At 48.4% G+C, this 17,128-nt stretch overlaps 1 protein-coding gene across 1 annotated transcript; it reads right to left on the bottom strand.

The window, feature by feature from the left end:
* Window positions 1–5,257: 5,257 nt before the first annotated feature.
* On the bottom strand, window positions 5,258–16,052 carry LOC146424427 (uncharacterized). Its single transcript, XM_085042315.1, has 10 exons — window positions 15,841–16,052; window positions 14,900–14,937; window positions 14,346–14,471; window positions 10,604–10,738; window positions 10,266–10,391; window positions 8,628–8,762; window positions 8,020–8,355; window positions 7,417–7,584; window positions 6,928–7,093; window positions 5,258–5,501 (listed from the first exon to the last, which is right to left on the bottom strand). Exons 1-10 carry the CDS (start codon window positions 15,914–15,916, stop codon window positions 5,392–5,394), a joined length of 1,416 nt encoding a protein of 471 aa, XP_084898441.1. The 5' UTR covers window positions 15,917–16,052; the 3' UTR covers window positions 5,258–5,391.
* Window positions 16,053–17,128: the final 1,076 nt, after the last annotated feature.

The raw sequence follows: 17,128 nt of genomic DNA, 5'->3' as shown, positions 1-17,128 counted from the left end.
AAACTTGTCCCCTTGATGCCTTAAATTGCTAGAAAAATTTTAGATGCAGACACACAGTATGGGATAGGGGTTTTACCTTGGTTTAATAGGATTTCAGATGCGCACCAACGAACAAGCAAGCCCCAAAGGCAAGCAAAAGCCCTGACGATATCCCCCGTATACAATTTATGGACAGCTTAGATTAGACTACCTATCTAAAAGTCTCCAATAAGAAGTCTAACAAATGAAGTAATCTCCCCCTTATTAAAATTGCCCCCCCCCCCAAAAGATTGCTACTTAGTGCACAAAAAACATGTCTCAGTGATGGGGGCTCTGTTCAAGGCTGTGCATCATACTTTTGAGATTGTGGGTATGTTTCGTCTTCCCCAAAGGATTCTGAGCAGGGCAAGGGGTACTAGGGTGATAGACATGTAGGGTTAAGATACAGGGAGTGAAAAGTGCAGGAACGGGGAAGGGTAAAAGGTTATATATAAAGGATATATATAAAGAGAGTATAAAAGTAAAATAAAAAATACAAAAACCCATCAGGCATCACCCTAAGCCTTACAATTGAGCTCTCTTTATCTGGTGTTCCTTGCATTAGTTCCACATTGCCTTTTTTGGTCCCTGAAAAAAGAAAATCTTCCGTCTCTCATTACTTGCCCAATGAAGAAGCATTTCCCCAAGGTTATTCATCTAAAATTGAAAGTTCAGTGATAGCTGTGTTAGACACTTTCATGGACTCTGGCATTTCACCTCTGACAATAAAAGCCCAAAGCCTTTGTTGCTCATAGTATAGCAACAGGGAAGGCACCAGTGAGTTCTGGTCCATACAAGTAATTTCCTAATGATTTATGTAGGTGATTTGGAAAGTCTGGTGCTACATTTGTGCTAATGTGTATTGTCGCTGTTGAGCTGCTAGCAGAGAAAAGAACACAGTTCTCAGTGGCAAGAAGGAAAAATGCCTTTATTGTTTTGATTTCAATATATATATAATTTTTTCAGAGGTCGCCCCGATTGGTCAGCCTGAGACCTCCCCCTAGGCCTGATTGGCCAGTCCTGAGCTGTCCAAATCTTGGGACACTGTTTTAAAAAACATCCAAACTTTATCTTTGTTTATGAAACACAAAAAGAATTCTCATGGGAAAGACCTGTGCTAGCCACAGTGTATGGTGTATAGGTGTGCACACAAGTGTGAGTAAGGAATAGATCCTTTGTGCTGGTACATCTTTCAGCATTTTCCTAAAAGCACTGCAGCAGCTATCAGGGTGTTATGCCAAGTATGAGGGCTTGCCTAACAATAAAATACAAAAGTAGATGGTATTGTGGGGAGGTAAAAAAATGATGTTTTATCCCAAGGTCAAACAAATTGCAGCATGCTCAAAGAGAAATCTTACTCAGTGCTGAAGCAATTGTTAAAGGGAAATATAAATAGTGAATGTCTTAATGTACTAAAAAGGTTGAACTTTTATTACATTTACAAAGTAGTTTTGCTTCACATTTAAAATCTAGGCCATGATCTAAGGCAAATCTAAGCTCTCAATAGCCCAGTAGGACTAATGAATCCACAAAGACCCTCTCCATACATCTACTGCAAACCTCGTTTTTCTCTGTATATATGTGCTAGTTTGGAAACAAACCCGCAGTGGAATTAACTCCACACAAACATATTGTAAGAGAGACCAAGTCAGACCTACAGTTTAATAGGAAAAATTAAAGCAAAGGCAATAATATAGAAACACCAGCTGAAACTGACAGAGTCAGAACACAACCCAGTTAAACAGTGGCTGCAGTCTCCTTGGAGTGATGATGTGGTCTGGTTGAGGTGGTGATCCTAAAGAAAGATCTGCTCTGTCTCTGGAGGTCCAGTGCTGACTCTTGAGCTCTTCTCCTCTGGGAATCCAGTGGAAGAAACTTCGTAGTGTTCCAAAATCTCAGTTTATATACAGGTGGGAATATTCACTTCCTCCCCTCTGGGTGGGGCATCTCACAGTGGAATGATGTAATTCCATGAGTCATTCCTGGAAACTTTGGTGGCCCATTAGAGCAGATAGCCCCTGGATGGTGTTATCAGGGCTGGGCCATGCTGAAGACAAAGAGCACTGTCCCACCTGTTCTTAACAGCTTATGGAGATAGCAATAGAATACATACTTTTTGGTTACACCTTCCATGTAACCTAAGACAATACACAAACTGTAACTGTAGCTTGTCTGACAAATAAGAGGGGGCAAAACCTGATCCCTCTCAAGGCCATACTCTCTGGTGCCATCAACCTAAATCCTGTATTTTAGGAACATTCAGGAACAATTTGCACGTTAATTTTGTTTGGAAATCTTATACAGAACAGCGTTCTTGAGTTTATCTCTTGCCTGCACCTGAGAGAGCCAATAATCTTTGGCAATGGCCAGGAAATTGAACCCAGCCTCAAATTTCAATTGCTAATATCTATGTTGTTCTTAGCGTCTGGTGTAAGACTTGAAAATAATCCAATTACATTTCTTCAGGAAATGGCACTGCATTATTTGGCTTCCTGCATGTGTCTGTGTGCGTCTGTATCTGTGTGTGTCTGTGTATGTCTACTAACATGACAGCCAAAGCAAATGTCTCAAAGGAACAGAAGATATTGTAAAGAAAAGCAGCATCTTTCTAGTCAGAAGTATACAGATTAGGCCTATTACAATCAAATAATATGTATTATCACCTGAGAGATTGCAAAAACCAAAGGTTTCATCATTGCTGCTGAGCACTTTATTTTCTACAAACACCCCCATGGTGTTGAAGGACTGCTGGTCATGGTGAGAATGGTGGAACGGCTGTTTTGAATTCATATGCAATGCCTTGCATTGACAAAGCAAGTTTGTTTCCACAGGACAATCATTGCTAGTCTTTCAAAACTTTCAAAGGATCTATGCAAATTTGCTTTGCATATTTTTCATAGGAACAGCAGTCTCAAAATAATATGAAATAAAGAAGAAAGAAAAATCACATCAGATTCCTTTCAAACATTGGACAACATCCTTACCCTGCAAACTCACTCAAGGCCTTTTCTTTTCCCCAAAGAGACATCATAAAACAAGACATAGATGAAGCAGGATTATCACTGCTCTCAGAGAGATCTTGTTTTATAGCCTATGATCAAATGTATGCATGCAAAAAGCAAAGGAGAAAAAAGTGCTAATAAAGACTCACCTCCCCATCCCAGCATTTTGTTTAAGTAGGAGCAGATATCACATGCACAAAAGAACTTTTTCCTCTTAGGTCTTATCTATACACTTTTAGTTGATTTTAAATGTGGTCCTTTTTGGAATTTCTTTCTCTTTGCAAGCAGTAGAACTGGCAGGATTTGCCCACCAGCAGGAGCTGCTCCAAGCTGGGAACGCGACTGGCAGTGCTGATTTCCAGAGGCTCCTGGCTCCCAGGGAAGCCAAGGCAGGAGCAGGTTGAAAGGTGCTGCTGCTGCTGCTGCTGCTCTGTGCCAGAGAGCCCCGGCTGGGCAGGGCACGGCGACCACTGCACTGCAGGCTCTTTCTCCTGCCAGAGCTGGGCACACCTGGGAACAAGTAATGACAACTTGTGGGACAACCAAAGGGTTTGTGAGGCTGCATTTCTCTGCACACACCTGGGCCACCTGCACCACAGAGCTTTGGCCCTCAGAAACATAAACCAGGGGGAAACAGCTGGAAATGGTTTCATTTTGACCTTTCTTAACTGCTCAATAGAAGTGACCAAAAGGAAGGTTACCAAGCAGGGCCCAATCCCCACTGCAACCTCAGTGTTACAAAGGAGGCATTACTTTATTTCTGTGCTGGGTGCATGAGGAATCACTTCCCTGACACTTGCACATCCAGCAATCTCACCTATTACTTTCTATCCATGGAAATAAGACACATTCGTTACTTTGCTGAAACACACAGGTTAAACATTCCTGCAAGGTATTTCACATATTTGAATCACCTCTCAGAACTACTGACATGAGAGTAGGGGTGTCTTGAGGGTCTCTGGTGCTTGTTGTGACAGGTTCAGAAGAAGACCCATGCACAGAAAAACCTAACACACAACTGTGGTTGCAAAGGAAATCCATTGTATTAGCTGCAGTAGGAAACAATACATACTGAGCCCTGGATTCCCAAAAAGCCACTGAGCAGGAGATGGAGATGGAGCATGTTGCTCATCGGGAGCAGCACGTAGGCAGTGCACCTCCAGGGTATCTCCTGGATCAAAACAGGGTGCATCTCATCCTTCTCACCCCTCCACACCCCAGAACCAGGCCTTATATCTCCTGCTCACCAGTGGAATTTTCCCACTTACAGCATCAGCTCACACATGGCCAGTGCCAATACACTGTTTCTCTTCCAAGGCGCAAGTTTCCACCGGTTAAACGATACACTTTCCTTCACTGTCTTGTCAAAGTGCAAATACAATACACTGTCTTGTCACGGAGCAAATACAGCAGGGCCTCAGACACAGCTCCAGCGCCTGACACAATCCTTGCGGGAATATCCCATGCCTCAAACTCGCCTTCTGTCATCAAGAGCCTCCTAAAACCAGTTTCCTCCCCTTGAATGCACTCCAGCTACCTTCTTAGCAGGACCACTCTCTTTATTCTCAAGGCTAAGATATCCACTTGCACACATTAATCACTGCAATGACGGAATACAGGGCTCAGCACTCTCTGTTAAAACTAAAGGAATTCACACGACTAAGCACGGTGTGTTACACTTAAACATTTTCCCAACACCTTTCCTTCCTTTTCTGGAAATCAAATACAAGCATTTTGTCAATATGCTCTGCAAGTGCTTTTGCTGAGTGAAGCCACATTACATCTTTCCTTCAGAAATTAGTAAAGAAAATACAAATTGCCTGGGAGAGAGGGAATAGGGGATGTGCCTGAGGCTTGTGGTTGAGTAGTGAACTGATTTGGAAGGGAGCAGAAGAGCTTCAATAGTCAATTTGTGTTTTCTTTCTGGCTGGAACCCAAATGTTCTCCAGTCACAGCTGAAGGCCTGCAGCAGCACAGGATGTTTTGGCTGCCCCACTCCTCCTTCAGTTTTGCCTGCAAAAGCTGCTGCCCTTTCTGCCTCAACTAGAAGTACCACGGCTGGACAAAAACAGGCCAGAGGGCCATATTCCAAAGGCAGTGTGGTCTGGAGTGGATGAATGAAGAAGAGCCTTCCCCACTTTCAAACCATAGCAAAGAATCCAGAAATGTCACTTTCAACCGTGATGGAACAACGGACAATTCTCAAAGGGTGAGAAGGAAGGGAATCTTCCAGAAGAGTTGGGGTTTTAGAAATTTTATTAATTTAAAATCCTAATCTAAAATCCTAATCTAAAATCCTAATCTAGAATCTACTAGGAAATCCTACTGATGAATACTATCCTACAACCCTATTCTAAGCTAGACGTGGAGCTCAAATATTTGATGGGATATTCCCATTCTCTTCTCCTCCTTCATCATCTTCACTGCCACGGTCACTGGCACCAGGTTGGACACAGGCATGGCTGATGTTATAAATGGATGCTGCCCAAAGGAAACAAAAACAAGAAAAAACAATGAATCATTATTTCCAAGCTCACTGCTTCCCCAGATCAATCAGGATTCCTCTGGTTCCCAGAAAAATGCAGAAAGAGGCCTAATGGGACCATCTGCAACTCCATCTTCATGTGCAGGACGTTGCCATCACAGGCAAACCTGGCCCAGAATCCCACTCATCCATTTATCCAGGGGCCTTCATCTTCCTGGGATTTTAGTCCTGCTGGTGCTCTCAAAATGGTGTTTTCTGTGCCCAGGGTTTGTTCCTTTCAGGAAACTCCAGCATAGGTCCCTCTCTTTGAAAGACAGGCCCTGTGCTGATCTCCACAGGGAGACAGAGCAGTGTCTACCTTTCCATCCCCTGCCCCTCCTGTGCTGGCTGGCACCTTCCTTCCCAGCAGGGACAGCCCAGTGGCACTCTGTCCTGCAGCTCCCTCTCTGCCACACAGCCTGGGGCACTTCCTGTCTGCTTGACCGTGCCAGGCAGCAGATGGGGCTGAGACAAGTCCCTCTCAGCTGTCCCTGGTTGGGTGGCAGAAACCTCTACGGGTGGGGCAGGGGGCACAAGCCAGGGTCCCTCACAGGCTCACAGTGAGCTCCCCACAGCCCCTCCTTCCCACAGCCAAATCTCTGACCACTGGGCTGGGACTGCCTTCCTCGGGTTCCTCCACCATCATTTCACGCCTCTGTACCCAGCATTGCTCTACTTCAATTCCTTTGCCATCTGATAAAACTGTATACCCCACCAAATGACAAAACAGGGCGACAGAAAGAATCACAGGATGGAGCACCTCTCCTCTGAGGAAATGCAGAGAGAGCTGGGGATATTCAGCCTGGAGAAGAACAGGCTCCAGGGAGACTTTATTGCCACATTCCAGTTCTTCAAAGTCACTCCTGCAGATGTGGGGGACACCTTCTTTAACAGGGCCACTTGCAATAGGACATGGGGTAATATTTCTAATACATAAAGGGTAAAGAGTCAGATTAGGTGCAAGGAAGAACTTGTTTATGGGGAGCATGGTGCAACACTGGCAAAAGTTGCCCCAAGAGCTGCTAGGTGCTCATCCCTGGAAACATTCCAGGTCAGGTGGGACAGGGCTCTGAGCAACCTGATCTACTTGATCATGTCCCTGCCCACTGCAGGGCCAGATGACATTTGCACGTCCTCCAGGGACAATCCCTGCTTCTGCCTTTTGTGAAGAGGGAAGCTCAGGCAAACCCAAGCCAAGCCCAGGTGCCCTCAGAGGCAGCAGGAACACCCAGAGTACTCTCTCCCTGACTCAAAGCACAGCAGTTCCTGTGGGGAGTCCCAAACGTCCCTGAAACACCAAACTGATGAGCATCATTTGGTACAGCTATGCTGACACATGCACACTATACTGTGCGCCTCAGACAAGAAATGCTCAAGACATACTCAGTAGCTTCAGGTAGTCGTCCTCGATCTCCTCTTGATGAGAAGCAACTGTTTCAGTGCTGCAGCTGAACGAACTGCCTGGGCTCCATATCTCAGGCTGGGAAGCACAGGCTCCTTTAGACAACTCTGCTGCTGCAGCAGGATAGGTGACAGAGCCTGTGTAAATCTGAGACAAGAAATGACTTTGTGACGGAATGGTGGCTGACAGAGATTACCCTGAGATCCCATTTCAATTGCAAGCCCTTAGGAAGATGCTGTTGGCCACATGCAGGACTCTTAAACTGGATTTGTTTTGGATGTCCACTTCCCAAATGGGATAGGTCAAAACCAAAGGCTGGATTTACTCGGGTTCATGGCCACATTCATGTTCCATTGTCATGGATTTTCTGAAGGATGACTGCCACCATGACCATTCCACTTCCTCCCAAGGACTCCTTTCCCCTCCAACAGCTGCAGACACACTTGCAGCTCCTTGGCCTAATGTTCTACCTCCTCCCGTTGAATCTTCTGCTCCTCCATCATGTTCTGCATGTGCTGCACCTTCAGCACCTCTGCTTGGGACAGTCTCTGTGCCTTACGCCAACCTGGGGGCTCTTTGTAGCCAGTCACTTGCGGGAAGTCTTTGCTGGCTGGCCGGGCAGATGTCAACACTTCCACCTCAAGTCAAACAGAACAAAGCAGTCAGGAACTACAGCTTGGCCCTGTGAGCCGTGAGTCACAGACTGTGAGGAAAGGGAAAGAACAGGAGAGGACCAAATTCACAAGGGATACAGACGGCTTGTTTCAAAATCCATCTGGGTCACCGTGTTTCCCTGTGAAAACACCTCAAGAAACAAGCTGAGCAGGAACAGGCCAGCAGGAGTCCATTGGGATGACTGCAAGCTAACAGGCCAAAGGATTAGCCCCACTGTCTGGGGCAGCAGCTGACATTCAGCAGACCAGGAAATGTCCTTCAGATGAGCTGTGACAGTGACCACAGCCGGATGGCACTCCCAGGCATCACCCCACCCACCTGCTACTCTGCACAGGAAAGCCAAGAAGGGCACAAACCACCAGTCTGCTGACTGCAGTGGCTACCGCTGTTTCACTCACCTGATTTTGCAGAGTCACAAGAAGGAGATTCATTCTCTCCCTGATGATTTTCAGTTCTCCCTCCAGCTTATTTTGCTTTGCCTGGAACCTAGCTTCAGATTGCTGCAGGTCTGCATCCAGCCGTTGCTCCAGGTTCCGCAAAAAAACAGAAAGAGAATCGTCCATGAGTGGAGTGGCTGACACTTTTACACTCATCTGGTCTTGCTGATCGCCCCTCCGCTGAGGAAGATTTCTCTCTTCTTGGATTCTTCTCACGTCTTCCTCGTGCCACCTCTTCACTGTGTTGCTGTCATCCTGAGTTCCAGGCAACTCTGCTGGTGTCTCTGCCTTGATGTTCTGTACACACAAATGCACACCAAGGGACAGGGAGCTGCCATCAGGCTCAGCTTTTTACTCTTTTGGTCTCAAAATCACATTCATTCAGCCACTTCTTTCTGCTACTCCACCCAGCTCTGCTTCCAGTGTAACCCTCCTGATGCTGCACTCTGCAGATTGCAAGGCTCTGTGCATTCAGTGAATGTGGGACTCCTGGCCTCCTCAGTCCCAAGGGATACGTGTAATGACCCTGTGCCTGCACTTCCCTCTCTTACTGGGCTAGTCAGACTTACCTGACCATACACTGGTGGCTTTTCCATGTGCTGCCCGACCTGCACTTCCTGCTCCTGGGCTGGAAGCAACTCTCCCTGAGTCTGGCATGAAATCTCTGATGGAGCAATCTGCTCCTGCTCTTTTTCTGGAAGGCACTGCACAGAAAGCAAGAGAACACGAGTTTAAACTTCCCATACAACATTTGTAAGGCAAGAATCAATGTCTCATGGGCACAACCTTTCCAAAACACTGTGCTGCTACTATCCTGAGTAAGTCAATAATTATGAGTCCAGTTTCTTGCAGCTCTGCCTGCAGCTCTTCCTTAATATTCAAGAGTTTAAACACTTGGATGCAGTGAAGGGATGATTGGCAGGGAAAGAGTCCTTGTGGTGAGCACTGTCACGTAGGGATTTAGGGAAGTCTGCCTGAAGATCCCTCATGGGCCTCCCTTTCTCCACGCTAAAGCTCCCTCAGCACCTCCCCACTGGTGTCAGGCCCCACAGCCTTCCCCAGCTCCCTTGCCATGCTCTGGACCCACTCCAGCCCCTCAGTGTCCTCCTGCTTCACAGGGGCCCACAACTGGACACAGCACTCGAGCTGCAGCCTCACCGGTGCCCAGCACAGCGCAGCGGTCACTGCCCTGCTCCTGCTGCCCCACTAGTGCTGACACAGGCCAGGATGGCCTTGGCCTTCTTGGCCACCTGGGCACACGCTGGCTCATGTTCAGCAATTGTTCACTAGCACCCTCGGGGTCCTCTTCCCTCAGGCAGCTCCCCAGGATCAAAGCTGCACGTTTGTCTTCAAATACAGCATCAAGAATTTCAAGAAGTGCTTCCAGTTCTTAGTACTACAAGATAGCAGTCAAGCACCTGCAGCTTTGCTCTGCCCCCTAGGCTCCACTGGAGTTTTTAAATGGAGTTTTCAATGCAGATTTCACAGCTGAAAGGATCAACAGAAACTCTCAGCCTCTGGTTTCTGGCCCAGAAGATGCGTTCACAACCATGCAGTTGGTTTCTTTTGCCTCACGGGAGAAGAGTGGCCCCACACAGGTTCAAGCACAACACAATCATCTCCTTGCAGCTTATCCAAAGCCAAAGGACAGGCAGACTCCGAGCGCCACTCAGCTCTGCTACTGACTGCTCTGCCTGAAGAGGCAAAAGAACAACCTGGACAAAAAGGCACAAATCCCTGACTTCCCGCAGCAGCTCCACGTCCACAGTGTGTCTCTGAAATCCTCCCATGCAAGCACACCTAAGAAGCTCTTTGGCACAAACCACCCCACAGAACTTGTGTGGTCACTCAAACATTTTTAGTGCCTGCAGCTACTAGGCCAGTCTATGGAGTGGGACAGGTTTCTCCAGGCCACAGTGTCACCTACGTACACTGCGTACGAGCATTGTCTTTGGACCGCTCCCTCCTCTGGGCACAGGGAGCCTTCACGATCCAGGCTGGCCCCTATCAGAATCCCAGCAAGCTGGGGCCTAAACGTGACAGGTCAAAGCCCATTTCCCAGCTGTCCCTGGCTGGGGCGAATCGCTAGCTCCTGGCAGGACTCCAGCACTCAGCATCTTCAGCCACCGACAGCAAGTGCTGTCTGGTGAGAAACTTGCAGCTCCGCTTTGCTCTAAAGACACAACAACGACAACTGGTACACTTACAGGCTCACGAAGCTCAGGCTCTGAGGTGACCACAGCTGGAGGGACGCGGTCAATTTGCTCCTCCTCCTTGGTCTCTTCTCCAGGAGCACTGGCAGCCAGAGCAGAGTCTGCTGTTGCTTCTGTGCTCTGTGGACAGGTAGCAGTGTGAGGGACACGCAGTTACCGGTCATTGATAACCTTATTGCTATTCAGCTCTAGAAGCTGCTCTACTAAGCGGAAAGCAGAAACTCTGACAGCACTTGGATGCTAACGGCACTCCTGGCCTCCTCACTGCCAAGAGTTACATTTTGTGCCTCTGTGCCTGCCCTTCACTCTGCCACCTGGCTAGTCAGCCTTACCTGGCCCTTCTCTCGTGGCTCTTCCACCTGTGGCCAGAGCTGCTCTTCCTGCTCCTGGGCTGGGAACAGCTCTTCCACAGTCTGGCCCAGAATCTCTGATAGAGCAATCTGCTCATACTTTCGTTCTAGAAGGACCTGCACAGAAAGGAAGGAAGAGAAGAAGGCTTTAAACTTCCCATACAACATTTGTGGGGCAAGACTTAAAAGTCTGGTTGGCCCTCGCTTTCCCAAACACTGTGCTGCTGCTCCCCTGGGCCATTCTCTGCCCATGGGGAGGCACAGATTCCAAAGTACAGACATGGTGCATCTGGGAGTGAATCTGCAACAGACTCATAGGTAGCTGACAGGGAATGGGTGGCATGTCTCAAGTGTCTGCTGAGGGTTTCCCTCCTCTTCTGCTGGCTGCTCTTTGTCTTTCAGTAGTGACTGACACCCAGCCCTGTGCCACAGCTCCCTCCTGGCTCTGCACGTGGCTTCCTGTGTGAGCTCACTGCTTGTGAGACTCACTTCTGGAATTTGTGCTCTCCTCAAGCCTGCACTGCAATTCCTGCCTTTCGGACATCTAAACCCTTGTTAGAAATCCTGGGCATTCAGGAGATAAGGATGTGCACAAAGAGCCTCTGATGGAGCTCGGAGAGCCTCTACCACCAGCTCCGTTTATGGAGGAGGACCAAGGTGTTTCTTCTCCCCCTTCTGTCAACGAAGATTTCTCACTGACAGTAACACAGACCCTCATTAAGCTCCATCAACATATTCCCTGACACACCCTTCGCCATGCCAATGAATGAAACCACGTGTCCTGGAATGCACGTATGACCAAAGTCACCAAACCCCACCTAGAGCAAGGGATTGTTCCACCTCACTAGGTCAGGCCCAAATTCATAGCACAGAAAGGGGGCTCCAGGGCAGAAGAAGCGGCAAGACAAAAAGATTCTGTGGCGAAAAAACAACCATCTCTGCAGGGGGAAACATCTCTGCCTGCTTGGGATGAGTCACCAGAACGTGTCTCTCCTCCTCTCCTGAAGGGATGCCTTTAGGTGACCTTGTAACTTCCAACTGCAGGAGACAACTGAGGAGGATTCATTTATGTAAATATTAGATAGATAGATAGATAGATAGATAGAGAGACGGATTGATGACAATATCATTATCTCTCTTACTATACTTTCTATCTCTACACACATCAACACTTGGAACAACACTTGCAAGCTAATGCCCTGATAAGTAGCAATCCTAAAGTTGCTCTCCTGTTGCTTCCATAAAGCACACTCCTGGGGAATCTGGACCGTGTAGCTCCTTATGGAATGCAATCAGAGCCAGAGCACTGTACTGGCAACTGCACCCTTTGTGCATCTGTGCTCGGGAAAGTTCTTCTCCAGGACTCGACCAGACTGATGGTGCTCAAGTGGCTGCAATCAGAAATGAAGCCCAGCCCCTCCCAGCCCTTCTGACCTCTGGGGACCAGCTGGAATGCAAAGGCACTGATTTTCCACTGAGTTCCAAAACCCAGAACACAACACACCCTGATCGCCTGGGCTGCCAAACGGCATGGGCACTGTTAACTTGAAAGCGATGTGCAAGGCCCTACTGGCTGGCCCGGCACCAGAACGGCTCCTTCTGCACCAACCTCCCTGCCCCAAACTAGGTGTTCTCAGGAAAAAATACTGCATTTTTCCAGAAATGACACCTTGCCAACTACAATTCTAGCAGAATCTCTTCCAGTGCTGGAAAACAGCACAAAAGATGGAGCAAAAGCACTTTTGCTTGCTGGAAAAAGAGAAAATACACGGAGCTTCTCCCCCTAGCAAATCAACAAACTAACAAAGGGAAAGACGAAGAGTCATTGTCTTGGATTGATGTTATGATAATCCTTTATCCCCTATCGTTGGCTTATATGCCCAAGAAAGAAAAAATGTGTGGTCCTGTCTCTTTAACTACACCCAGCCGAAGAGAGAAACGCGGGTTGTTTTGAAAACATTTTCCCCAAGCCTCGCTCCAGGGGAGGATTATTCGCCCGGCAGAGACTGCGTGCTGGACGGGGGTCGGAGTGAGCTCTGTTCCCGTTTTTTTGACCATTTTTTCTTTTTCCTCGTTTGGACCCCTTCTCTTCGATCTGCTTTGCTACCCGGAGACCCAGGAGGGCCAGAGGACAGCAGAGCTCTCCAGGGAGCTCCACCCGGCCCCGGGTGGGGCGAGGAGGAGAGGGGCTGTGTCTGAGACAAGGACTTTTTAATCAGGTTGAATAACTCCTTTTCACCTTGGTTTTCCCCTTCCCCTGTGCCTTGCAGGGCACTCTGCGTGGTTTTGTCAAATAAATAGGTTTTTTCTTCACTTCCATCTAAGAGGTTCAGTTGTGGGTGGGGGAGGGGGTATCGGGGCCCTTCGCTCTCGGAGGAGAGAGAGTCTTATCACCTACTCCAGAGTCCAAAGCACTTGGATGTAGTGAACAGGTGCTTGGCAGGGAAAGGGTTCTTGTGGTGAGCACTGTCATGTAGGGATTTAGGGAAGTCTGCCTGAAGGTCCCTCATGGGCCTCCCTTTCTCCACGCTAAAGCTCCCTCAGCACCTCCCCACTGGTGTCAGCCTTCCCCAGCTCCCTTGCCATGCTCTGGACACACTCCAGCCCCTCAGTGTCCTCCTGCTTCACAGGGGCCCACAACTGGACACAGCACTCGAGCTGCAGCCTCACCGGTGCCCAGCACAGCGCAGCGGTCACTGCCCTGCTCCTGCTGCCCCACTAGTGCTGACACAGGCCAGGATGGCCTTGGCCTTCTTGGCCACCTGGGCACACACTGGCTCATGTTCAGCAATGGTTCACTGGCACCCTCGGGGTCCTCTTCCCTCAGGCAGCTCCCCAGGAACAAAGCTGCACGTTTGTCTTCAAATACAGCATCAAGAATTTCAAACAGTCCTTCCAGTTCTTAGCACTACAAGACAGCAGTCAAGCACCTGCAGCTTTGCCCTGACCCCTAGGCTCCACTGGAGTTTTCAAACGGAGTTTTCAATGCAGACTTCACAGCTGAAAGGATCAACAGAAACTCTCAGCCTCTGGTTTCTGGCCCAGAAGAAGCGTTCACAACCATGCAGTTGGTTTCTTTTGCCTCACGGGAGAAGAGTGGCCCCACACAGTTTCAAGCCCAACACAATCATCTCCTTGCAGCTTATCCAAACCAAAATGACAGGCAGACTCCAAGCGCCACTCAGCTCTGCTACTGACTGCTCTGCCTGAAGAGGCAAAAGAACAACCTGGACAAAAAGGCACAAAATCCCTGACTTCCCACAACAACTCCACGTCCACAGTGTGTCTCTGAAATCCTCCCAGGTAAGCACACCCAAGAAGTCCTTTGGGACAAACCACCCCATAGAACTTGTGTGGTCACTCAAACATTTTTAGTGCCTGCAGCTACTTGGCCAATCTATGGAGTGGGACAGGTTTCTCCAGGCCACAGTGTCACCTATGTACACTGCAAGGCTGAGAGCATTGTCTTTGGACCGCTCCCTCCTCTGGGCACAGGGAGCCTTCACGATCCAGGCTGGCCCCTATCAGAATCCCAGCAAGCTGGGGCCTAAACGTGACAGGTCAAAGCCCATTTCCCAGCTGTCCCTGGCTGCGGCGAATCGCTAGCTCCTGGCAGGACTCCAGCACTCAGCATCTTCAGCCACCAACAGCAAGTGCTGTCTGGTGAGAAACTTGCAGCTCCGCTTTGCTCTAAAGACAGAACAACCAGAACAGGTACACTTACAGGCTCATGAAGCTCAGGTTCTGAGGTGACCACAGCTGGAGGGACGTGGTCAATTTGCTCCTCCTCCTTGGTCTCTTCTCCAGGAGCACTGGCAGCCAGAGCAGAGTCTGCTGTTGCTTCTGTGCTCTGTGGACAGGCAGCAGTGTGAGGGACACGCAGTTACCGGTCATTGATAACCTTATTGCTATTCAGCTCTCGAAGCTGCTCTACTAAGGGGAAAGCAGAAACTCTGACATCAATTGGATTCTAAGTTGCTCCAACTAAATTAAAATTCGCTATTTCAACATTACTGCAAATAGTTCTGAATTTGGCATTACACTGTGGCTACAAGCAGCAAACCACCTTCTCTCTGTAAAACTCATCTTTTAGTTATTTTTAGGCTTGGAATTGAAAATTATCAATCCACTAGCCATGTCTTTGGTATTGCTGCTGTAGACATGGAAATGGACTTTCTTTCAGCCCACCCAGCTGGGCCTCTACACTCTACTGCAACAGGCCAAGCTCACAGCTTGCTCTTTAACAGCAGGAACATCAAAGGTTCCTTTCTCACTCACCTTGGGTTCGGCACCTCTGAACACATGGGTCAGGTGACCTGCAGTGAACAAGGGAAAATTAAGGAGATGCTGTGAGAAAACGGCCTGTGCTGGTGATTCCCACAGAACAAGTCACTCCAAGCAGAGAGCATTTTCCTTTCACAACATCCCTCCAGGAGACACAGCTCTTTCATGCAATGCTTTGGCCCATTTTGCCAGTAAATTAATACCAACTTGATCAAGAAAATGCAAACTGTTTTTAAAAACTCAATGCTTATGTTCTGCCAAACAGCTAAAGCAGCTTTTTTTCTCCTCCCCTTCAAGCACCCTTTTTTGTTCTTTTTTTTTTTTTTTTTTAATAGGATTCAAGCACTAATTCCCATTAACCTATTGGAAACAGTTGCCCAGAAAAACCTCCCCAAAATCCCATGAAGATGTGGAAGTTCTGTCGTGAAACAGCACAAGAGCAGCTCCAGGGGTCAGGAGCAGACACTCACTCATTTGGACTTTGCACTTCATTGCAAAGGGAATCCCTAGTTTAGTACTCTGTAAAGGGTCAAGTTAGACTGTCAAATCCACTAATGACAACATTTTGTAAAAAAAAGCTTTCCCTTCTCCGCAGGGGAGAACTGCAGAGCTTTTAGAAAGCCTTCTGAGAAGGTCTCCCAGCCTGCCTTTTTGGAAGTTCTCCTGTTTGACCCTGCAAACTGAGGAAAAGACAGACTCTGCTGCCACAGACCCTCCCGTCCCGAGAGCAGAACCCTTGCAGGTTCCCTTGCAATGCTGCCTGATCCCCCTGGCTACAGACACTCCCTTCTAAGCTGAATGTTTTGACAGAAGTTTCACCAAACCAGTGGCATCCTAATGGTGTCTTTGTTTCAAAATCAGCTCAGTTACTGAGAAAGAGCAGGAAGAGATTCAAAAGCTGCATTATGCTACACCCAGGGAAAAGCTCTACTTACGTGCCAAATGTGACAAGTAATATGTGGAATAGGCAAATCCATAAAAAGAGAAAAACGCGGCAGCGAATTCCTCCATGATTTGAGCACTGCTGTGCAGGTTTGCACGCTGTGCTCCAACGCAAGAAAAACAAGGCTCCCGTCAGGGTGCAGCTGCACACTGACAATGCCTCAACCAGCAGGATCCTGCTGCACTGAGCAAGCCCAAGAGCTGGTCTGACACGGAGGCCTTCTGTGCACCAAGGCAACCTTCTGATGACACCACGAGGATGTGGCAACCATCCCCTGACCTCATAAAGGAGCCGCTCTGCGTTGCTCTGTGGATTTACGCAAAGCAACCCAACTGTCCCTAGAGCAAACACAAAAGAACCTGGGAAGTTCTCTGTCACCAAGCAGCAAGACACCCCTCGTAGGCCAAACCCTGCTGTTCAAGGGATCCAAGAGTAACTCAAAGAGTGCCCCAAGCATGTACAGCCTGTACCCCAAGTGAACACTGAGATGGGCCCAAACCATCTCACAAGGAAGCCACACCAAGAAAATGGCCCAAAGCATTGCACGGAACCAGCAGAGAAGGCACTACTGGCATAACAGCTCAAATAATTCCTAACAAATCCCCAATACATTTGAACAACTATTGGATATGCCCAGGGCTCCTCTGTATGTTTTTCTGTACTCCAGCCTTTATTCCTCTTTGCAAGCAGTAGAACTGGCAGGATTTGCCCACCAGCAGGAGCTGCTCCAAGCTGGGAACGTGACTGGCAGTGCTGATTTCCAGAGGCTCCTGGCTCCCAGGGAAGCCAAGGCAGGAGCAGGTTGAAAGGTGCTGCTGCTGCTGCTGCTGCTCTGTGCCAGAGAGCCCCGGCTGGGCAGGGCACGGCGACCACTGCACTGCAGACTCTTTCTCCTGCCAGAGCTGGGCACACCTGGGAACAAGTAATGACAACTTGTGGGACAACCAAAGGGTTTGTGAGGCTGCATTTCTCTGCACACACCTGGGCCACCTGCACCACAGAGCTTTGGCCCTCAGAAACATAAACCAGGGGGAAACAGCTGGAAATGGTTTCATTTTGACCTTTCTTAACTGCTCAATAGAAGTGACCAAAAGGAAGGTTACCAAGCAGGGCCCAATCCCCACTGCAACCTCAGTGTTACAAAGGAGGCATTACCTTATTTCTGTGCTGGGTGCATGAGGAATCACTTCCCTGACACTTGCACATCCAGCAATCTCACCTATTACTTTCTATCCATGGAAATAAGACACATTCGTTACTTTGCTGAAACACACAGGTTA

This window comes from Lichenostomus cassidix, chromosome Z, assembly GCF_008360975.1.
Source record: "Lichenostomus cassidix isolate B80296 chromosome Z, HeHo_3.0, whole genome shotgun sequence".
In the NCBI taxonomy this organism is placed as follows: domain Eukaryota; kingdom Metazoa; phylum Chordata; class Aves; order Passeriformes; family Meliphagidae; genus Lichenostomus; species Lichenostomus cassidix.
Note: the sequence above shows the minus strand (reverse complement) of the source record. Positions and strands in the feature narration are given on the sequence as shown.

Coding starts and splice junctions, on each gene's coding strand:
- LOC146424427 (XM_085042315.1), bottom strand. CDS start 15,916: ATGGAGGAATTCGCTGCCGCGTTTTTCTCTTTTTATGGATTTGCCTAT. Junction 8,763..10,265: donor AGCCTGAGCTTCGTGAGCCT/GTAAGTGTACCA, acceptor CTTTCTGTGCAG/TGCCTTCCAGAAAAAGAGCA. Junction 7,094..7,416: donor AGAAGATTCAACGGGAGGAG/GTAGAACATTAG, acceptor TTCTTGTCTCAG/ATTTACACAGGCTCTGTCAC.